Here is a 23,947-nt window from a genome sequence, read left to right as displayed (position 1 = left end):
CAACCTAACAGGCAACTTCATTATCTTTTTGTAGTCAATAGTAGCCTGAGTGTTTGTCTTAGTGTCTGCCAAAGGCCTGGAGAAAAGCTAAGAAATGATGAAAAATTTTAGAAATGAATTTTAAGCTTGGAATCTAACCTCCTACCTGCCCCTAGTTTTTTTAATCTGATAAAACTGAGGCCTAGGAGGCCAGGGAGATGGCTCAGTGGAATAAGCGCTTCCCGGGCAAGCACAAGGGCTTGAGTTCAATCCCCGGTTCTGCAAAGAAAAAAAAAAAGATTAAAAAAAAAAAACAAAAACAAAAAAGAAAAACAACAACAAAAAACAAAACTGAGGCCTAGAAATGACTTGTTCAGCTCTGGACACTCTCTCTCTCTCTCTCTCTCTCTCTCTCTCACTTTCTCTCTCTCTTTTTTTTAGCAGAACCAGGGATTGAACTCAGGCCCTTGCGCTTGCCTGGGAAGCGCTTATTCTACTGAGCCATCTTCCTGGCCCCCCACTTTTTTATTTCTGGACTCTCTTGATGTGCTCATGTCTATGGGCCACCATAACTGAACTGTGGAGTATGCTGAGAATGCAGATTGGAATGGCAGGGTGGCTTAGAATTTGCAAAATGTGAATTTGAGGTAATTTATGCTATGTTGCCCCTACCCTCATTGCTTACATTTCTCTCATGCACAGTACCTTGTAACTTGGATAGCTATGGCATCTTCATGTTTCCCAGTATTCCTAGTTTCTGTCTTGAAGATATCTCAACTTAGTTTTTAAAGTCCATACACAGGGCTCTCTGAGAAGTAAAGGATACTTGCAATACCCTACGTTCTGTGGAACTTAAGCAAACATTGGACGGACCTCTTAAGTTTTCAGCAACGTGCAGTATCCCTTCAGGCAGCACACCTTCATGACCTCACTTAGCTACATAAAACCCTTCATTCAGTTAGGTGCACTGTTTAGCTTCACATTTGTGTTCAACCTTGAGTATTGGAGAAACAGGAGAGAGACTGTGGTTTGTGATGGGAAGAAGTTAAGGCTGTTGTTGCCCTATGCAGCATAGTGATGTCTCAAGGCAGGGACTATTGGTTTTTCTTTTTTAAGTGATAGAAATCAACAAAAGTTCAAGTAAGAAAATTTTTATTTGCATTCTCATCATTCAGAAATAACTACCTCTTTCCTCTGTTAATAATTACACAAGTGGCATGTAGGTGTTGAATAATTAAAAATACAAATGCCCCATTTAAAATACTTTTTGTGTATACATGTAAGTTTATATAGAAAATATTAACTATTGTCTACTGCGGCTTTTTACATGGTGTTATACTGTATGCCTTCCTGTCTTCTGCACTTAGGATTGGTGCTTGGCACTCAATACAGAAATGTTTCCTGATTTAAAAATTAATGCAATTTTTTGTGTGTACTTATCCAAACAACTTTTACTTTTTTTAAATAGCAATGTTTTATTTGCTCCTAGGCCTTCACAGATGTGGCTTCTTTTGCCTGAAATGCCCAGTTTACTTCAAATGCCCTTTCCTTTGGGAGACTATCCTTGATCATTTCCTGATGGATAGGATCTGTCGCTCAGAGGCCATCAGCACTATTTAATGCTCATCTCCACTGGACATACTTCCCAGCATGTGTCCTTGCTTCACTGTAGCTCCCTGAGGGCAACGAGCACATCCTGCTGACTGCTGTGTCCCTTGCCCCTAACCCATTGCCTTACTCTTGATGCGATTAAATGAAATTTCGAGGAACTGAACTGTGAATGTGTTTTTAGTACTTTAGAATGAGACAAGGATGAAATCCCAGTTCTTTGATAGGTCAGTGCTGCTTTTGACACTTTCTTTGTTTATCTCTTTCCCTCCCCAACATTTCCCATTCACTTCTGGGTCTTGTTGGTTTAGTCTCTGGAATGTCTATTGTCTGCCCATTGAAGTTGGTATATACTACTAGCCAATACAATATTCTGTTCTCTTTCATTCTTGTCCCATGTAGTCAGTCAGCAAGAGTAGCCATTTTGAAATGTGGATAATGTAGCTCACATCTGTTTAAAAATATTTCAACTGTGAAAGCAAGTGGTAATATTCAATCATATGTCTAATGTTACGTAACTATATCTATTAAATATAATTATGCAACAGATTTGATTAAAAAATAGATAATATATCAATTATTATTGATAAGCTATTCTTGTTTCAAAAATCTGCAACATATGTATTGTTGTATGTTACCCTGTTTCTGATTTTTGTCCTTGCTTTTCAAAATAAAATAAAATAAATTAAAAAAAATATTTCAACTGCTTGTGATTTGTTGCAAAATCCTCAGAAGACTTGTGAGGCCCAGCATGTGATGTTTACACTGCCCCTCCTGCTTTTGAGGTCTTGAAATGTTCCCATTTTCTTTGTTGTTTATTTCACCAGCCTTCCTTCAGTTGTTCCATTATGGAATAGTCTTTCCTGCTGTAGGGACTTTGCATGTGATGTTGTCCTTCCCTATCCCATAATCCATTATATAAGAAATATCTGGTCATCTTTCATTCACTTCCTTCTTCAGAGACCTTTTGTGTATCTGACCTCTTTCTCTCTCATAGTATATTTTTTGCCACCTGCCATGTGTCGGATATGATTGCCCATTGCCATTCCAGAACAGAATGTTAAAACTCATGACAGCAGAGGTGATGGCTTGATTACTGTTTAATGATTTCTGGGTAACTGGCACTGTGCTTGTGGAAAACCCTTATTAAACACTGGTTGTAACAGTGAATGAGCCAGGAGGTGGATGTGTGCTTCATCAATTAAAATACCTCAGCAGAGCAAAGACATAGTTCCCTGCAAATCATTTTCTGATGGAACCGGTCCGAATCTAGAAAGTAGGATCTGATGTTAGTGTTTATTTCCTGTACAAAATTTGTTCTTCAGATGCTTAGTACAGAGGCAAGCTGAGTAAGAGAAAATTCAGGGTAGAAATCCTTTCTTGCCCACTCCTCATTCTCATTTTGAAAGGATATTATTATCCTTTCAGAGATAGGAGAATGAGTGAACACCTGAACTTTAAACACCCAAATATCAATGTTTTTTAAACTTGCTTAACGGAATCAGTCACCTGTGGTATTCTCCTTTGGGGGTCTGTGTGAGGTATTTAAACATATTGGTTAAGGCAAGCTAGGGAAACATTGCCCTACTTGAACCTACACAAATGATTAATGGGGAGTTGATATTTACTTTAGAATGTTTTCCTTTTTCTCTTGCACACTAATTTTTTTTCTCTGTGACATCAGAACACTTAAATTATTGCTGGGCTGAGATATTTCAGAGTCTGGAATCTTCAGGTTTATTTGTATTTTGGAAAATATTGAAAAGGAAATATGTGGAGGGAGGTCAGTGAACTTTTAAATTTAATAAAAGTGTTGTTTGACTTCTAACTTCAGTTAGAAGTATTTTCAGAGAGATTCAGCTAATGAAATGTAATGTAGGAAAAAACTCATCTTTTTCATCCCAAAGGTACTGATTTAATGAATATACTTGCTATTCTGCTGTGGCCAAGTCAAACAGAAGATGATAAATGGGATCTTTGTAAAACAGTCCATTGAAAAAACATATTTAATCTCTTGTGGAAATGTATAAAGGAATTAGTAAGGGTGTTTTGATTCTAGGTGAGCAATAGTAGTGGAGAGAATTTCGATTTTTTTTCAGGGTCTTAACGCTGGGTGTATGTGAGTGAAACAAGTCAAACAAATTTACTGTTTCAGGAGTGCAGTGCTTGAGGCTGCTCACGGCAGCAAGCAGCACTTTGGGCCAAATGCATTTCTTGGGTAACAGCTGTAGGAACTCACAAGCAATTCTTAGGATTACAGTTGTTGGCTGAGTTGGAATAGAAACATGTTTTTAAATGGCTTATTTTCTAAAGTTTGTTTGCAGTTACATTTATTTCAGCTAGATATAAAAGATTACTAGCTTGGGTGAATATAAAGATATGTGAAATATGTGTTGGTAAAACTGGAAGCAAAATAATTTTATTATTCATTATGAATGCATATCACCCCATTAATGGCAGTTATACTAAAATATTAAGAATTAACCACTGTTGATTATTATATTTTCTTACGGTATGATATAGTGAAGATTTTAGAGGGAATTAGTGGTTGGAATATTCATAACCACTTTAGATAAAATTGCAGGTTAAGAGCCTCTAGGGAGTCCTAAAATTAATTTAGTGATTTTTAATTGGTTTTTAAATTATTTTCAGTTCTAGGCATTGAACCCAGGGCTTTGCACATACTAGGCAAGTACTCCACCACTGAACTTACAGGCCTAGCCCTAGCAATTTTCAGTGTTTTTAAAAATGAAAATTAGACTAATAGTAATGATAAATATCTTCTGTTCAAACTTTTACTTATTTCTAATTTGTAGTAATATGTGTCTATGTGTAAATGTGAATGAGAACCTAGTAGCCATGAAACAATTCTTTGTGGAGAAATAGTCAAAAGCTATTGAAAGCCATTGTGATAGATTTATAACTCTGGAGAATTTTATGCTCACCAGAAGATGGTGAGTTCCTTTTTGGTGTCATCCTTTCATGTAGGTGTCTTCCAAAGACAAAGGGCCTTTGAAGTGAAACGAGGCAAGTCTTTTGGAAGCGACTATTTGTGTGTCTTATAAGTGGTGACACCCATTCCTCACACATTCCACTTGTCTCAAATGTCAAATTTAAACTAGATGATTTACTGGGAGTGATTATCTGGGCAAACTGACTATGTATTTATTTGTTTTTTCATGTTACTGTCTCCCTCTTCTTCTGTTCTTTGTCTGCATGCACATAGTTCTCAGTCTATTTTATTTTCTTCCCCTGTTCTTATCTATTTTTTGATTCATTTCTGTAATATGAATAGTGTCATGACTGCTTGTATTCCTAGTGTAGCTTTCAGGAATAATGAATTTCTCCTTGGAATTGTAAATTAAGTTTATTCTAATGATTTCAAGGATGAGTGTGAAATATATTAAGAAACAAATCACTCCTACTTATCTTATTTTTCTTGGGTGTTTTTCTCCTTTTTTGCAGCTAACTTCATACTCATTTTCTTTGTGTTTCTAGGCATGGCACAGTCACAAGGCTGGGTGAAAAGATACTGCAAGGCCTTTTGTAAAGGCTTCTTTGTCGCAGTGCCTGTGGCGGTGACGTTCTTGGATCGGGTTGCCTGTGTGGCAAGAGTGGAAGGAGCATCAATGCAGGTGACAGTGAATTCAACTTCAGTTTTTTGGTGCTGGAAATTAAACTCAGGGCCTCTTGCTCACCAGGCAGGTGCTGTGCCACTGAGCTGCAGCTACAGCTCAGTGTGAAGGCACTGGGTTCAATTCCAAGTAATGAAAAAGAAAACGAAGAAGTTAAAGACTGTGGGAGTACTTTGGAATGGAGATTTCCAAAGTTATATGTGAAGACTTCATAGTCTTCTGGAATAACTCCAGAACATCTTACTGTTTTATAGTAGATATTCTGAATCTTACTCTATAATACCTACTTAGTCTGTAAGTTCATGCAGGTAAGCAGTGCAGTAAGCTGGTTTGCATTTTGTAATAAGATTTAGTTTGTCTCCTTATTAGCCTGAGTTCATGCATTGTGATTAATAGCTTTATAAAGCAAATATACGTGTGAGAGTTAAAATCACATAGATAATAATCAGCCTGTTTTCTTTTTGTTTTGGTTAGATCTCATTAAGGGCATAGGCATCAGCTTTAATGTTATAATAGATTCATTTTATTTATTATAGTAATGGTACTGAAAATCAGACTCTTTCCTGAGTTCTGGTACTCTCAAATGAGATAAGCAAGGTCAACAAACTACTAGGGTGGGTTGGGTGACACCAAAGGTTTAGGGCAAGGCTGCCTTTGTGTTTGGTTCTGATTGCATCATTTGATGGTTGCTAGTCCCTGCTGGTCAGGGGATTCTGACCTGAAACCTGTCTCGAAGGTTTCCTTCCTAGCAGGTCACTGGCCCAGAGCAAACAAACCACTTACTTTGAATACAAAAATAAATGCTTTTGTACAGTAAACACAGGTGATTTAGTGATATATGACTTTATTTCCAAATACAACACAGATTGGATTTTGTACTTCCTGCCTCTTTAATTTTGAATTCCTGAAACCCTCTTTTAGACTTAATCCATAGAGAAATGTAACTTTTTCTTTGTTGTACTTTTGAATCACATTTCTCATTTCAGATTAAAACTGCCTTTTCTCTTGCAGCCCAAACCTCCTTTTGGCCATGGGGGACCCTTTAAATCCATCTGTGGGTACATATCTTTTATTAATGACAAATCCGATTCATGATTTCTCTAGTTTCTGTACTTCTATATTGCTATACAACTATCACTATCCTGAGAAAGATATTTCCAAAACAGAAAACCTTCTTACCTTGGATCTCATAATGCAGGGACCATGGGGCAATCAGGTATTCCAATCTTCATATTTTAAACACAATATATTCCTTGTAAGTACCTGTATTTATGGCTTGGGAAGTACAAGACAATTCACTTAAAAATATCTATGATTTTTGTTCACAAGAAAGAGAATGTCTTATGAAGGAGAAGGCTTATCATCAGTGAAATAGTGTTAAACCATGTCATTCCCAAGTGCAAGCCAAGGGCTAATGAGGTCAGCCTTGCATTAGATGCATCGGTATCTGTAGGTGGATTAAAATTTCCTGCAGTATTTTTGGGTCCCACTTCCAAAAGAAATCAAACTTACTACTTTGGGATTTATTTAGTTCAGATGACTTATGTGTTATAGAATACATATTTTTCTATTCTATTACATAGAATTTTTTTGGCTACTGATTCCAGGGAAGTAACTTGAGCTCACATAGATATAAAGGGAGAAATTATTGGAATGCTTATTATGTACTCTTGAGAAGGGCAGGAGTGTGGCAATTGTCAGGGATGGCTGGAGCAGGACTTGATTTCAGTCTTCTCTCTGTCCTGCTGTGTGCATTTTTTTTTTTTTTTTTCAGAACCAGGGTTGAACTTCTGTGTTCATTTTGGCGAGTTCTCTCAGGCCAGCTTTCTCCACATGGGGGGACACATGGCTGCCGGCAGCTCTTGTACCTTAACATGCCAAGTTTCCTCAACATCTGAGATTCTTCTTCTAGTCTTAATTGCACTTTGAAAAACCTGGGGAAAGGACTGGGCTCTATTCAGCCTGCATCACATGCTCTTACCTCTACAAACACCCAAGTTGGTCTCATGACTGGCCCAGCAGTGGCTAGACTGAAGCTCCAAAAGACAATGAGAGCATCTGTTTAAACTTTCATTTCGTTGAAACACTGAGTGAAGTACAGGTGTTTCCTGGAAAAACGGCTGCAGTTTTCAAAAATACAACTGGAAGGATGTTCTGGAAAATGAGGAAAAATATTTATTTGCTACAGTTAGGACTTTATTTCCTGAATTTGAGCCTATTTAGATATAACAGATAACTTCATTTATAATTTCTCTAGACATCATTACATTATTATGGTAAAAGCAATAGTGAAATTTAGTAATCAAGAAATTTTGGCATATTTCATGACTTTAATATATAGCTTTGACAAGCTGAACATGTGTAGACAATGGGTTTTAGCACACATTTGACTTCTGGAATAAATTCTTTTCTTGAAATTTCTATAATTGTGGGGCTAAGTTCTAGAGTGTCCTGCAAGAAACACATCTGCTTCTTTTGACTCTGAGACCTGAAAATTAGATCTGGTGTGAGGCATTTTGTTGGTTTGTATGACTAAAGAAAGGCACTTGGGTATGTGATGAGCTTTTCTTGTGCCAAAGTTTAGAAGTATGAAAGGCAGGCAGAAAAAGAAGAGGTGAGAAATAAAAAAGTAGAAAGCAATGACACAGGTACCCAGATGGGTTGTATGATAGAGGTTGATGTAGGAAATGAGACTCCTGGGCAGTGAATAGTGCAGTGGCACAGGGGGAGGGTGTCCGACAGACTCAAGCCAGAAAAGTGCTAGTGTCCAGACTCAGAAGTTGCTAGAAACCTCCGTGGCGCATCATCTGGGACAGCACCTTGCTGCTTGACGTATCTCTGTGCATGTTTGTGTGTGGCAGTGGTGAGAAGTGTTATCTAGCCACTTATTCTGCATCTCAGTATTCATTGAAGCATTGAAGGGATCTGTGGGCCATTCTGAAGTTCATGTTGATGTAGGTTATCAGTCTTGAACACGTCATTGGATACTACTGATACTCCTGTGTATTCAGAGAATCATATCTGAGCATCTCTGTCACTTCAGATATATGATTAAATTTGCATCTCAGAATATCATTTTGGGATATGAATAGTCTTTTTTTTTTTTTTTTTTTTTTGCCTTTTTAGACAGAGTCTCACTATGAAGCTCAGGCTAATCTTGAAAAACACTAGTAAGCATGTTAGGAAATAGTCATTTATCAGCTGACTGTTAGGTACAAAACACTGTGTTGGGGCAATGGGGGTGAAGAATCAGAGATTCTGCTTTCAAGATGGTTTCACTTTAATAGAGGAAACTTATGAATCTTTTGTTCTAATTTTTTTGATTAATTTAGACATTTCTACACCTCTGCTGTGAGAGATGACTTGAGTTCACTTACACAACATCCCACCTTAATTTCCCTTTTTACATGTTTCCCCTTCACAACTTTTGACTTTTACATTATTTTTTTTATCTCTCTCAGTGATTTCCAGGTTGCTTATAAATATCCTGAAATCTCTATTTCCTACCACAACAACTGAATTACTAATCCTTGATAATGGATACACCATCAGATGAAATTAATATGGAAGTTGTCAAACTCTCAGATAAATATTTTGTCAACTCCTGGTATATTCAGAAATGAACATTTGATTGGTTTACTATGCTGTTTTAGATGATTAACTGAAAATTTGAAGGGAGACAGAGTGGTACCAAAAAATCATATCTGAAGTTCTTTTAAAGTTGGCTAGCTTATTAACTTTTGCTATGGCCACCAACAAGCCCAGGATGTCAGATTTATGTCTTTATTTCTTGTTCATGTGTCTATTGGGCTGGCTACCATCACTCTAGGCTGTTGATTCAGTCTGCTGCATGGAGTGGTGTCTACTTGGGGTGTGCTCTCCTCATGGGTGATAGCAAGACACAGGAGAGTGGGAAGAAACACTGAGAGCTCTTTAATGCCTTAGCTCAGAACTTTAATTCTTCCATTTGCATCCCATTGTTCGAAGTTAGTCAGGGTCAAACCCAGAGTCCTTGAGTAGAAGTGTATTTCTGTCTTGGGAAAGTCTGGCAAAGGTCTCTGGAGAGAAAAAGAAGGGTTGTAAGTGCACCTACTACAGCCTGTGCAACTCCAAGGAAAATACAGTTGATTTTAGAAGTCATCTAGAAAGTTGTATTTACCTTTGAGTATCCCAAGAAAGATCTTTGTTTTTATAGTTCAAAGTGACAAAATTGGGATCTCCTGATGCTGTGAGTCTGGCATGGATTGATCTCTTTTAGATGTGTTTAGGTTTGAGATAGATAGTCCAGGGAAAATTGTACTGCCATTTCAGAAAGGGTTGGCCTGGCTTGGGCTTGCTTTTCTTTTCTTCTCCTTCTCCTCATCCCATCTCTCCCCTTCTTGCTCCTCCTCCTGTTTTTTTTTTTTTTGTTTGTTTGTTTTCATTTTTGCATTGGGATTGAATTCATGGCCTTGTCCCTGAGCTACCTTGCTGCAGCCTGGTTTTGGGACAAAGTCTTGCTAAATTGTGGGGGACGGGTGGGGGACGACTCAAACTTTTTGGATCCTCCTGCCTCAGTCTCCCTGAGTGCTGGATAGGTATGTGCCCACCACTCCTGACTTAGAGATAGCTTCTGTTAAAGATTACTGCAAGGGCCGGCGAGATAGTTCAGAGAACGAAGGACCTGCTAAGGCAAGCGCAGGGGCTGGGGGCTGGGGGCTGGGGTTTGATCTCTGGCACCACATGCTGCGCTGGCCCTGTGATTGAGTCCAGGAGTGGTAGTACATGCCCATAATCCCAGTGCTGGGGAGGCTGAAAACAGGAGGATCACTATGAGTTTGAACTGTGTAGTGAGACCCTGTAACAACTAAATACATTAAAAAAAAAAAAAAAAAAAAAAAAAGGTATCCTAAGTATTCAAAAATTCTACTGGCTTGTGGTTTACTAGGGGAAACTTGTTTCAGGATTCTGTCTTATGAGAAATAAGACTTTTTAAACACTACTCAATAATTCTTAGGTTAGATTTTCCATTATTAATTTACAATTCAGGAAGTATCTGACTAGAAGGATAAAGGTGATGGGACATTTCAACTAGTTGAAAGTAAGTCATACATGAAACTAAAGTTTTTTTATAGTATGTTGATGTACTTCAGTGGAAAATAGGATTCAGTTTATGAAACATTTGATTTTTCATAAAGTTGTATAGGCACATCTATTTCATGGGAGTGAGGTCCCCTTTGTGATGCTTGGCACACAGTGCACAATGGCACAGGTTGGTGGTTCATGATTACCTAGACTGGCCTATTCCTGTTCATGGGTGGTGCATGTGTATCCTTCTGCTGTCCGTGGAAAGGTTACGTATGGAAGAAGATGACTTTTTAAAAATTTTTTTTAAGAAGCCCTACATTACATGACCTTACTTTAATTTGGGAAATGAAGACTGATATTATGTACAGTTGAAACTACAGAGGGCATTATTGTGGGTGGAATGCAGTTATTCAAATTAGAATCTCAGTGGCTTAGAGAGGTACTGAGGGAAAAAGGGGACCTTAATGCCTTTATGCCAAACTTTTAGATTTTATTTGATTGAGAATGCCAGCAGCATGGTTGCTGGTTCTGATAGGAGGTGTATGTTTCCCACATTTAAAATTAAAGTAAAAGACTAAAAAGGGAAGGCAATATGTTAAGTATCATTATCTTACTTTTGATGCAATTGCTGCATAATTTTTATATAGTATACTGCTTTCCGTTATCCATTGTGCATGGCAACAGAAAAGGATATTTGAAAACACCACTACCCTGTACTGTCTCTCTAACTCAGATTTCAGAGATATAATTACACAAAATGTATTTGAAAAAAATCAGAGAATTTGGGGAAACTAGAATTTAGTTCGCATTGAGATCTTCATTGGGCAGCAACACACATTCATTGGTTTGAAATTGCCTTGATTTTCAGCTACCTGTGTATGAGGCTGAACAAACTATCTTGTAGTAAGTCTCTCAGATTCCTACCTAGCTTTTTGCAGTCATTATCTTATTTCCTACTGAGTTTAAAATTAAAAGTTCTGTCAAAAAAAATTAAGAAAAGAAAAAAGCAAGCAAAGTGCCGCTCTCTCAATCTCTATTTTATTTTATTATTTTTTTTAGGCTTACAATGGGCTCATAATCCCTATAGTCATGTTTGGTTGTAACTGTTATTTAAGCATTCTAGGAAGCTGGTGCAGACTCTCAAGGAAAGATATACACTATGATTTACGGTCCAGCGTTTAGGAACTTAGGGAGTTTTATGTCACCTGCTGAGTTTGTACTTCCAAGGTGCTGCCAGGCCTGGCACAGCTTTCCTCTGGGTGCTCTCCTCCCAGGCTGGCTCCCCTCAGCCTGCTGGGGCTGATTCTGAAGGAGGCCAAGATCTCATGTTAGAACACTTTCCTGGCTCTCATCCCAAGCTGCCCTTGGCACAGAAATCTCAGCTGAGATTTTCACTTCTTAGAATGTTCTGAGTTCAGTAACTTAGAGAGTTCAGATGGTTTGCATTTATCACAACAAACGTATGTGATCCTGAAACAGCTGGTGGGAATAACTTCATAGTGTTCCTTTGTGGAGGCTTTTCATTTTTTTGTGAGACAATGCTTGCATGCTTCTGTTTTAAATAACTACAGTTATGTGACTTAAATGCTGATTTTATTTATTTTTTTCCATAATTTTATTGAGAAAAAATAGCAATGAGACAGTTTCAAACTAAATTGGTAGGACAGTTTCAATAATTAACACATTGCATACATTCTTCTTAGTAGTTAATTGCTGTACAAGATGTGGACATGATATCCTATTTACAAACACCATTAGAACAAATCCCTCTATTCATTAAGAGAATGTAACTATATATCTATCCTAACCACTTTGGATACACAGATACAAAATGGACATTCATCTGTATGCCCTTTTTTTGTTAAGTTCTGTTATTTGAATATTATATGTGTGTAAACTCAGCAAAATATTCTAAAAGAGTCCAGTAGCCCATAATAGTATTGGGTCTTCCACTTCACTGGCAATGTCAGAAACTGTTGACCTGAGTCCCCTACAGCTCAGCATAACAGCACAGCTTTACTTCTTATATTTCATTTTTATACTTTTCTGCTGGATGGTTAAGACCAAGGTAAAGCAGGACCTATGCAACAAGAGTTGTAGCTTTTGGGTCTGATAAGATCAGTGAAATCTCCTCAGGATTTATCCTGAGATCCTGTACCTCAGATTGTAGAACCTTTGTCAGTGTCAGCCATGTGGATGAGTCACAGCCATTGCTTGGCCAGTGTGCTCTCTGTGAAAGCCTGAGAGAATGTTTTCTTTCCATGTGACTGTCCTTAGGCACACTCTGCATCATTGATCACTTTCCTCTTTGGCCCCATAATCTCCTTGATCAGAAAATTTGGGACATTACTGAGTTACATGATGTTACAGTACAAGTTCTCATATGTCCTGAGTCTTAATTGACCTTGGAAGGCTAGGGACAAAATGTTAGCTTTCCTTGCGGCCCTCTTTTTTCTCTAATTGTGGTCTGCAAACTTAGGTTGTTAACCATCCAGAAGATAAGCCTATTGTTATTACCATACAACTTAGACTGTTAAGCTTAAGCTCACTATCTGTCTGAATATCAAACATCTTAGGCATAACCTGGAACAGGTATTTTTCATCAAGTATTGATATGTTGAACTTTAAGTCCCTACAGAATATGATAAAAAACATTTAAAAATTAGAATATATTAAATGCTGATTTTATTGCATTTTAAAATTTTTTTTTGTCAAACTGGGTGTAGTAGTCCTTGCCTGTTATTTGAGGCTGAGCCAGGAGGATCTCAAATTTGAAGACAGCTTGGGAAACTTAGTGAGACTGGGTCTGAATCTGAAAAATGTCTGTTGATTTATTTTTAGTTTTATACAAAAGTTGTCAGAGTAGTACAGAGAAATCCCATGAATTTTCAGATATATCAGTTTTCAGTATTTTGCCACATTCATTTTGGCCTCTTTCCTTTTCTCCTCCTTCCCCTCCTTTCTCAGTTTCCGTCCCTCCTATTTCGGTATTTGTACATATGCATGCATGTACATGTGTATATACATACAAACATGCTTACTGTTTTTGTTAAAGAATTGCTCAGGAGCACGCTGCATACATACTTCATGTCTCTTTTACTACATGTTATAGTCTTTCTGGGAGCCCACCTAGTAGTGGCACAGTGCATTTATATTTACTTTTGAAGACATTGCCGGGCTAATGCCTAATTTGTTAGTTGTGAAGGAGCGGGCTCTTCCCAGGCAGTCTGTGGATGGCTGATTGATTGACACTGCTCCTCCCCAGTCCAGCCCCCAAGGCCACCTGCTGGCCTCTGCTGACAGCAAGCGAGCATTGGAACTAGTTTGACTCCTGGGTTAGGATGGTTGTTGCTAGGCCACCCTTGTACTTGTCTTTTTCCTTAGAAAGCCGATGCTTTTTCATTACCCTCCACCCCACCCTAGTGTTTCTGACTTGTAGCTTTTTTTTTTTTTTTTGTATTTTAGGGAAGGGTCTACAGGGTGTTCAGGGTCCTACTACTAGATCAGACTCCTAGTGATCCGCCTGTTTACAGCCTCCCAAGTGCTGGGATTATAGGCATGTGCTACCACGCCCAGTCTCAATGCACTCCAGGGGCGGGGCCGGCACAGCAGGCCCTAGGAATTGAACCCCTGTCCCCTGCACCTGCTTGCAGGCACTTTAATCTGCTGAGCTATTTGGCTGGCCCTGGCTTGTGGCTTCTGCAGTGACTTCTGCATTCATCTAGGATACATGGCACAGGGAAACCCAATGATGCTCCATAGTGCCATTCCTCAAGTCTAAAGGTCCCTCGTTTTAGTATGTTTTGTTGCCACTTTGTAATCATCCTGTATTTGCTGTGTTATGCCTGGTGCTTTTGTTGTAAGAAAAATAACTAGTGATGAGTTTAAATATTGTATTGTGGCTCAGTGCTATGGATATGTTTTAAAAAAATGTTTTTAACCTTCCCTAATAAATGTGACTGAGTTCTGGCCAATGGAAAACAAGTAGAAGTGAGGTGCCATTTCTTGTGTAGTTTGCAAAACTCACCTTTGTTATCTCTGTGTTCTCTTGCTGTCTGCTGACTGGAAGAGATGTTTCATATTCTTTCAGGGCTGCTTAGTCAGCTGTGTCTACAGGAGGAGACAGGCTCCAGAAAGTGAATTTTATCACACTCATAGGTGTGGAGATGGGAGGCAAGGCACACACATAGCACCATACGATATGGGGAAAGAGACTCCCAGCCTGCTCCATGTCTGGTAGGAGTTTGTATTCTCTAAAATTGAAGGATGAATTTTAGGACCTAGAGGTTAAAAGCAGAACATATTTATTGAGGGAAAGAAAGCTTCTTCCTGAGAGACAGAAGGGGAACAAGTGAGTTGCCAGCAACTCTGCCTTTCTAGGGATTTTAAAGAGCCAAACCATGAGGTGAAGTCCAAGGGGGGGGAGAAAATGGTAAATCACAAAACTATGGTCAACCAATAATACGAGTATAATCACTCAGGTAAAATTAATTAAATCAGGATCAAATGGAGAAGTGAGTCACCTCGCAAGTGGTTAAGAACATAGACCTGGGGCTTTTCCTGAAGCGGGCTGGGTTAGTGACTCTTCCTGATATTTTCAAGGTGGTTAGTACCTATTTAGATACCAATCCCTTATGTCCATCCCTAGGGAGGTATGTGGGTGCATTTGTTTCATTGTTTGTTTTGAGGTCTGTCCTACAGCAGAAGTGCCTATCTCTAACACAGGTGCAAGGTATCTTGCCTTCCATACTGGCTCCTTGAGGGCCTAACCCCATCTGACTATCTGTTCTAGTTACCTTTCACTTGTTGCTGGGACAAAATACCCAACACCTAGAATTAAGGAAGGAAATGTTTATTTAGCTCATAGTTTGTGGAGGTTTCAGTCCATACTCAGGTGGCTCTAAGGCAGAGTGCCGCATGGCAGAGGGCAGTAGTTCATGGAGGCAGAAAACAGCGAAGAGCAAAGAACAGCTGCCTCTCTCTCCTTTCCTTATAAGCAGGCTACCCTGGGGTGGGAGTGTAGAGCTCACACAATGTCCATGTCCTCCTCTTGCACAGGATGAGGAGGTTTACACAGTAAACCTTGGCTCCTTGCTGAGTCACTTAATTAAACTTCTAAATTTCTCAATTTGACACAACGTATCAAGTGGTACACTATAATATTTTTTTATTAACTTAGCTATCTACAACAATGTAGAGGGAGGGATACTTTGGAGTTCAGGAGGCCGAATGCAGAAAAAATTTATGTACATATAAATGATTACACACATAAATACATGCAGATGCTCCTCACCTTATCAGTATATCTTGCTCAGTCCATGGACTAAGAAATCAAAAGTGCATTTGACATACCTCCTGCTCAGCATCACAGCTCAGCAGCAGGGGTTTTATTTTTACCCTTGTGATCATGTGGCTGCCTAGGAGCCAAGGCTCACTGCTCAGCGCCCCAAGAGGACAGCAGACCGCATCACTAGCCAGGAAAAAAGAAAGTTCCAGATTTGCAGTATGATTTTCACTTAGTGCTGATCGCTTCTTCACTTTCCTGAAGTCAAGAAAATGGACGTTGAGCTATTGGAAGTCGGGGGTCCCTGTGTGTGCACAGATGCAGAGCCTGGAGGAGCCAGGTGTGCACGGCCCGGCCATGGGATGGCAGGTGCAGAGCCTGCAGGAGCCAGGTGCACACAGCCTGGCCATGGGATGGCAGGTGCAGAGCACGTGAGACTGCCGTTCTGGATGACTATATGGAGGCTCTCCAGTCCGTGCTGTGGTACGCATTGGCTTTTGGCTTTTGTTTTGCAGGTATTTAGCCTACTTGGACTGTATCCCAGGTCCTGCTACACTTCTCCACCTTTGCTTTTGTTATGCTCCTTTACTGACCTCCAGTTCTGTCTTCTTACAACTTTTCTGAGTTCTGTGATTCACTTATTTGAAAGCCTACAGCATTGTGAGTTTTAGTTATGATTAAAAAGTCTTTTCTGTTATCCTCTGGTTATTTCATAGGTTAATATGACCCTAACTTACATACTTCTAAAAGAAAGGGACCATATTCCTCTCACCTACTATTCAGAGGATGCTGAATAAATGCATATTAAATGTGAGCTTTGAAGCATTGAAGTGCCTGAATAATTAAACTCTACAAAAATGCAGTAAAATAAGATGATCGTCATTTATTTTATTTCTTAGACTTCGAGGCTGTTGCTACACTATTCTCCTGAAAATGCTTTAGTTCCTTGATGAACCCTTCATATTCCGTGTGGCACAGATTTTCAGTCCTTTTCTCCCTTATGAATCATATTAAGTTTTTCATTATCCACACATATGTGGGACTGAAACAAAAGTTTCATGTAACAGCACTTAAACCATAATTACCATCATTATGTGCAGTGCCCTCTGATATTTTCAGTTCTGGTTAAAACCCATTAAATTGATTCTGTGTCTCACTCATTGGTCATGACCTGTACTTTGAAAAAATTCTGCTTTTTGCTGGAGGGAGGTTGAAGAGATGAAGCAGCTCAAATTGAGCTTTAAGTAGGGGAGTGGAGCCTGCTGCTCTCCGTGATGGAACTTTAAATGTGGGCTTGTCAGAAGAGCTCTGAGCAGTGAGTGTGAAGGCCCGAGTGTGCGTCTGTCTGAGAGATCCCTGTGTAGTCAATTTGGGCTTTGGGCTTTTTTTTTTTTTTTTTTAAACATCATGTGGGGATCTTATTAATCAAGGTTCAGGCATATGCTAATTAAGGTGATTTTCTAAGGGTCTTGAAAACTTCAGTGTAACAAGTTCTGTGAATACATTGAGAAGTTTGAAAGTCATTTCCTTATGAAGAATCCCAAGTTTTGGATAATGGAAAATTATTAGGGGCTTTGCTCGAGTTGGTACTTGCTTTCACATGAAGAATCCTGATTGCTTTTGTTTGTTAAACTTTTGAATTCTTACTCTTATAACTTTAGAAAAGGTACATTTTCTTCCCCATTCCTTTCACTTGTTGTTCAACATGTTTGTGTTAGTTTTAGACTTTTTTCCACTTTCTTACCATTGATTATGCCAGTTTAGTAATATATGTCATTTAAAATTTTTATTTCATGAACTTTGTTTTTCTTCTGACTTTCTAATTTTCATTTTCTATTATCATCCCACTTTTATTTTAAAAATAATGTTTTGTACTTTTTAGCATAACATTGTTATTTTTACCAGCAAATTTTTTTCTTTTTAAAAATTTAAACTGTCTTTCATTTTTGTAATTTTTAAAAAGATTAACAGGAAGCAGGATTATGGGAGTTATCTGAATGAATGGTCTCTGCATTTAGCAGACGGAGCCTGCAGACATTGGCTCCTCCACAATTAGGGCCTCCCCAGCTGGTCTGCAGTTTTCTTCCATGTTGCCTTTGGCTGTGTGGCTTTGACTAAGGGGATATCAGCAAACATTGCTCAAACAGAAGCATGATAGATCCTTGTGATTTGGGAACATTAAAAATTACCATGCTGGAGGAGATTATCACAGGATAATTGAGGGATCCCTTTCAGCCAGCCCCACATACATGTGTGACCTATCAATTAGGCCAGTTGGACTGCCAGCCTTATTTGATCCTAGCTCTGTGGATAACCTCAAGAGCTATCAGCACAGGACCTACCTGTGAAACCCAAGCTCAGGACCACGAGCAGATAAACTTTAGTTCTTTTAAGACTTAGTTTTACAGAGGTTTTGCTTTTATTTATTTATTTTTAAATAAATCAATCCATAACTAAACAAAAGACTTCAAGCATATAGCATTCTTTTGGGGCTGGGTGGCAGCTAGGGTGTAGAGAAGTTGTTGTGGGGGGATTGCTGACTGAGTAAATGGGAGACAGCTGTTCCTGGAGAGCAGGAAGGTGGTAAAGAACCAGTTTTTGCAGACCAGAATGATTGTGACCCATCGTTTATGGTATGAAATAGGTTTAAAAACTGTCATTTGCTCAAACTTTGAAAAGAGAAGAGGTGCATGTGGATCTTATGGATTTTGTAAAGAAATTTCAGTTAAAATATACAAATGGTCAGTTGGCTTCTTACAGTTTTGTAAATGGTATGGAAACAGTGGATGAATTTAAATGCAGAAATTAGAAGAAATAGAGGGTGCCTAAGACTTACTGGACTGACAGAAATATTTTTTATTTGTATCTCTAGCAGCAAAGCATTCCCAAAATAAGAAGTGGCTTGGGATGAACAACAAATCCGGACTGGAGGATTCTGGGTTAAGAGCTCAGGAGGATTTAAGGTGTTGCTGGTAAATCTGTTTAGTTGATCAGAAGAGACTGTGACATTTGTAAAGAATTTGTATCACAGCAGCCAGGCTTTTCAAAGGAGAGAAAGGTCTGCTTTGAAAAACTTACGGATTAAATTTTTTGGGGGAATGAGAAGAACCACGGGAAGCCTAAATTTTTTTTTTTTTTTTTAATGAATTTAGTATAGGGTATACAGGGCGTACAGGGTCTCACTACGTAGATCAGACTTGTGGTGATCCTCCTGTTTTCAGTCTCCCAGGCGCTGGGATTACAGGTGCGCACCACCTTGTCCAGTCTCAGTTTCTGTCTCAGCGCACCCTGGGAGTGGGGCCGGCACGGCATGCTGGGATGAACCCTGGCCGCTGCGGTCTGTCTAAGCAGGCGCTTTAGTCCACTGAGCTATCTGGCCAGCCCCCTACAAAGTTTTAAGAGAGGTGAATTAGTTTATACGGAAAGGAATGGTCAGTGTAGGAGCAGACACATTTCTTTCTAAAAAGGATCTGATCTCTCAATCCAAAGCTCGGAAGCAGAGCTAAAAACTACAAAGAACCATAGAGTAGGGGACTGTTCCAGAGAACAGAAAAGAGCCCAAATGAAAATATTCCTGGGATTGTAGGCCTCAATTATGCTGGTGGAAATTTTAAAAAATATGATCCAGTATCAAGTTCGATGATGAACTAAAAGATGGAAAATCTCACCTTCACAGGTATTGTGAGAACCCTGTGAGCAGAAGAGCAGAAGAGCAGAGTGCACATCAGTGTGCCTGTTAGGGAGTGTGGGCTTCTCGGGGGTGTTTACTTCTGGGAAATACCAGTAGCCTCCTTATTACTTTTTGAACCACTTACTTTGTGTTAATATGAACATTTATTTTTTAGATCAAGAGAGATGGGTCGTAGAGAAACTGGTTTCTTCTGAGGAAGAAGGATCTATCAGTGAATGAAAAACTTTATACACTTTTATGAGGGAGTGAAGGATTTGTTACTAATAAATATTTATTGGTGGGGAACTTTCCATGTCACTGGCTTATAGTATACACAGCGATCTGTCTTGTTAATATGCGAAATGTTTATATAAATTTTATATTTCATTAATTATACATGGTCTGTTTTTTATCATGTTTAATTAGAACTATAAATCAGGATACCTATTTCAAAATCTGTTTTATTGGGAGGAAATATACACATATGTAGTGGTAATGTTTTATAGTCATTGCATTGTTGCTCTGAGCTTAAGAGTTTCAGGTATTTATTTATTTATTTTTTTTGGCAGAACCAGGGATTGAACTCAGTGACTTGAGCTTGCCAGGCAAGAGCTTATTCTACTGAGCCATCTCCTTGGCCCCTATTCATTTATTTTAAAGAGAAAAACCCCTCAAAATTTCAGAACTGGATGATAGGAGGGTAACAATAATCAGTACATTGTATATTGTTATCTTCAAATTAGTTACTCAGAGTACAAGACATTGGCATTTAATTGCCCAAACAATACTAGCACCTTCTAGTATTAGTAACCCTTCTCCCCGAAGAACCAAAAGAAAGTAGTAGTGTAACTATCCCAACTCTCTTCTATATTTTTTTTCTTTTCTTTTCCCTTCCTTCTTTTCCCATTCCCCCATCTGAATTTCTCTTGCTTTTGGAAGGTTTTTTTTTTTTTTTCCATTTTATAGTATCTGTTGTACATTTTGGATCTTATTCTTTTCAGCTTCTCACTATAGGGAGACAATATGATGTTTATACACATGAGTCTAGTTTATTTACTTATGAGTATGGTGTCTAGTTGCATCAGTTTTCCTATAAAAGTCTTCAGTTTATTCTACTTTATGCATGAGTAGTACTCCATTGTATAAAAATACTACAACTTTTTAATCCATTTCTGGGTTGATGGGCATTTGGGTTCTTTCCAAGATCTAGCTCTTACAAATTGTGCTGCTGTAAACCTGAGTTCACATGTATTACTGTGGTATGATATTTTAATTCTTCTGGGAAAATACTGAGAAGGGTGAAAGTTTCAGATTTTGATCTTTTTTTTTTTTTTTTTTTTTTTTCGGAACCGAGGATTGAACTCAGGCCCATGCACTTGCCAGGGAAGTGCTTATTCTACTGAGCCATCTCCCCAGCCCCCAGATTTTTATCTTGCAGTATAGTTGCAATAGTCTGAATTAGGGAATGCTTAAACAATAAATAAGTTGTTAGAAATAAAAATGAATTTTAAAAATATTTGTAATACAGGGATAAAAAAATCAGATGCTTTCCCCTTCAAAAACTAGTTATTGCTTTGTACTTATATAAAAGCATTGCATATTGCCTTGTGAAAACTAGGAAATTTAGAAAAATACATAAAATAAAATGTATATGTAGATTTTAGTCCAGACTTCTGACTTTAAAAATTGCATTTTTATGTATCTTTTCTTCTTTTTCTGCAAATTTTCCTTCCTTTCCTCCTTCCTTTCTTCCCTCCTTCCTTCTTCCTTTTTCCTTCCTCTCTCCCTCTTCTCTCTTCCTCCCTCCTCTCCCTCCCTGTCTTTCTTTCTCCCTCCTTCTCTCCTTCCCTCCCTCTCTCTGTCCCTCTCTCTTTCTCTCCCTTCCTCCCTTCTTCCTTTGTCCCTCCTTCCCTCCCTTCCTCCTTCCCTCCTTCCCTCAGTCCCTTTCTTTTTCCCTCCTCCCCTCAGCTTTTCTGTCATTGCTAGGACAAAATATCTAATGCCCAAATTAAACAGGAAAAGGTTTATTAGCTCACAGTTTTTGGAGGGTTTAGTCAGTAATTAGCTGGCTCCAAGGCGGGGTGGCATGGCACAAGCGCAATTATTTATAGTGGCAGAAGACAGCAAAAGCAGCAAGGGCAAAATTGGAGAGAGCAAGACTCTTTCCCTTTCCTTATATTGTAAGCAGGGTAACCACCCTCAGGTGGGTGTAGCACTCACACCATCTCTGTGCTGTCATCATTCATTCATTCATTCATTCATTCATTCACTCATTCATCTATTTGGTATAGGGTCTCACTACGCAGCTTGGACTCATAGTGATCCTCCTGTCTTAGCTTCCATGGCACTGGGATTAGAGGTGAGCGCCATCAATGATGGGTTTCGGTGGCCGGTATGGCACACCTGAGGTTCTGGGCTGACTTAATATGTGGTACCAGAGATTGAACCCGGGTCCTTGTGCTTGCCAGGCAGGTGCTTAGACTGCCGAGCTATCATGCTAGCTCCTGTACCCTCATCTTGCACAGGCTCAAGATGTTTTGAAAGTGTGGACCCTGGACCCCTGCTGAGTGGCTTAATGGTCTACACTTCTGAGAGTGTATCAACCATTACACCTCCTTTCTTTCCCTTCCACTCTCTCCCTTTCTTTTTTCTTTCTTCCCTTTGTCCCTTCCCCAAATTGGATCATATCTATTTGCTTTTCACACTTACTGTGTTTTCAGTTTATTTGCCAAACATACCCAAATAGCCTCATCTTTCTGCAGTGTGAGCTTTCATGATTTTCAATCCACACACTACATGATTCAATCATTGCTAAATGATAGTTTAATCACATTCTTATTACCTGTGCGGTGGTCCCTTGGTATCTGAGGGTTGACTTTCTGCTGTTTTGAGCACCGTTGGGACTCCATTGTCCTCTTTTGAACATTTTGGCAGAAGATGAGCAGCAGCCTAATTCTGTGATGCGAGGCTCTGGTTATTGCTTCATCTCCTCATGGGGCCGTGGTTTCACTGCTATAGCCATCAGCGCAGGAAGGTATTTTGAAAGATTGTTCACATAACTTTTATTACAGTATATTGTTACATTCTATCATATTATTGGTTATTGTTGTTAATATCTGACTGTTCTTACTTCATAAATTAAACTTTGCCATAGGTATTTATATAAGAAAAAACATGGAACACCTGGTGTTTGCTACCATTTTAGGTTCTGGCCTCATTGAAGTCCTGAACATATCCCCTGTGGCCAAGGGTGTTTTATTATTTTGAAGCTGGTGCGATTATTTACTTTTGTAGGTAAGGTACAATGAACATCTTTGTATATGTGGCTTTGTATATATTTCTGATTGCTCCTTTAGCATTTCTTTTAAAAATATGTCTCTAGGTTTTAAGATTAAGACCATTTTACAGAATTTAAATACATTTTATCTAATTACCTTCCACATAGTTTGTAAAGTTTTTTATTCCTACAAGCAACACATGAGAGAGTCTTTAAAATTTGTTGTGCCGTTCTGTAGCAGAACATACAGTTCAGATTAGGGGAATGAAAAATTAATAATACAGTGTTCTTCCAAATATAATTAACGCAGGGTATGCTTTCATCTCTTTTATTACCATAGATTCAAGAACTTGCTTTTTAATAAAATAATAAGTTATAGTGCTTACAGAGATAAGCTATTTTATATGAATGAAATTTCATGCAGAAATATTGAAAGAATGAGGTAACTATTGCTTGAATTTTAAATGGAGAATGCTAAAAACCTCAACAAGAGAATGAGATTGGAAGTGTTGTTTGTAGAAAGGCTCTTACAGCTCCTGTATACCTGTATCTTGATCTTGGCAGTTGAAGAATCCGTGGCCTAGCACAGAGCTGATTGAGTCAGAATTTGTGTTTATTCTCAGTGATGAGTGAGTGATTGAAAGGAAGCACGAGTAGGTATCTGTAGTTTCATAACCTTGACCAAGGCAGCCTTTTTTCTGTTGTCCTTTAAGTTAGGCAGTTGTAGAATATAGTTCAGTTCAGCTCTTTTGGGACCCATCCAACATCTGTGCATGTGAGCAGAGACTCCTAGGACTCAGAGACAGCGATGGAGTAGCTGGCCAAGACGGAGTGAGCAGCCAGGGCTGGAGCTCCAAGGGCAGTGCTAAGAGCTTCTGTGGAGAACCTTGCCCCAGCAGGTTCCCCCCCACTAGGGGCCCCCTCCGCAAGCTGAAGCAGGCCAGAGAGCTCATCATGCTGTGTATCAAAGAGTCGGGTGCAGCCAGGACTTTAGTGAGTGTACATTTCCTGAGATGCTTTATCATTTGAACTTCTTTCTTGTAAGTGGAATGCATATCTGATTTTAGGCTTTTTTCCTTTTGCTGAGTTAAGTTCCCTAACATAAAATTTTAAAATGCATTTTTAAATTAGGTGAATGGTCATTGCAGGGGTTCAAGTAGTAGGTACATGACTTATGAATGTTCTGGATGTGAAAGGAGCGCTTCATTTCTAATTAGACCTTTGTTCAGCTCTGGGTACAGTGGTGTGCATTTTATTATGCTCACCTGGTGAGGCAAATCTAGGAGGCAAGCACATCACAGAGACCCCTGAACGTCAATGCTAGAAATTGTGGTTTTTGTCTACGTTGTCCACATTCTTTCAAAGGCTTCAATTTTTTCTGTTTATTTATGAATGATACTGAGGGTTGAACCCAAAATCCTTATACT

General features: G+C 38.9%; 1 protein-coding gene across 1 annotated transcript in view; it reads left to right on the top strand.

Annotated features, from left to right (window-relative positions):
• LOC105741510 (mitochondrial inner membrane protease subunit 2) overlaps positions 1-23,947 on the top strand; it is an 87,767-nt gene that overhangs the window by 54,960 nt on the left and 8,860 nt on the right. The window contains exon 2 of the mRNA XM_012513638.2: positions 5,086-5,222. Coding sequence (XP_012369092.2) covers positions 5,088-5,222 — 135 coding nt within the window. The 5' untranslated portion in view covers positions 5,086-5,087. The remainder of the gene's footprint in view (positions 1-5,085; positions 5,223-23,947) is intronic.

Source organism: Octodon degus, unplaced genomic scaffold (assembly GCF_000260255.1).
Source record: "Octodon degus isolate 3935 unplaced genomic scaffold, OctDeg1.0 scaffold00015, whole genome shotgun sequence".
Lineage (NCBI taxonomy): Eukaryota > Metazoa > Chordata > Mammalia > Rodentia > Octodontidae > Octodon > Octodon degus.
The sequence above is the reverse complement of the archived record's forward strand: the minus strand, read 5'-3'. Positions and strand labels throughout refer to the sequence as shown.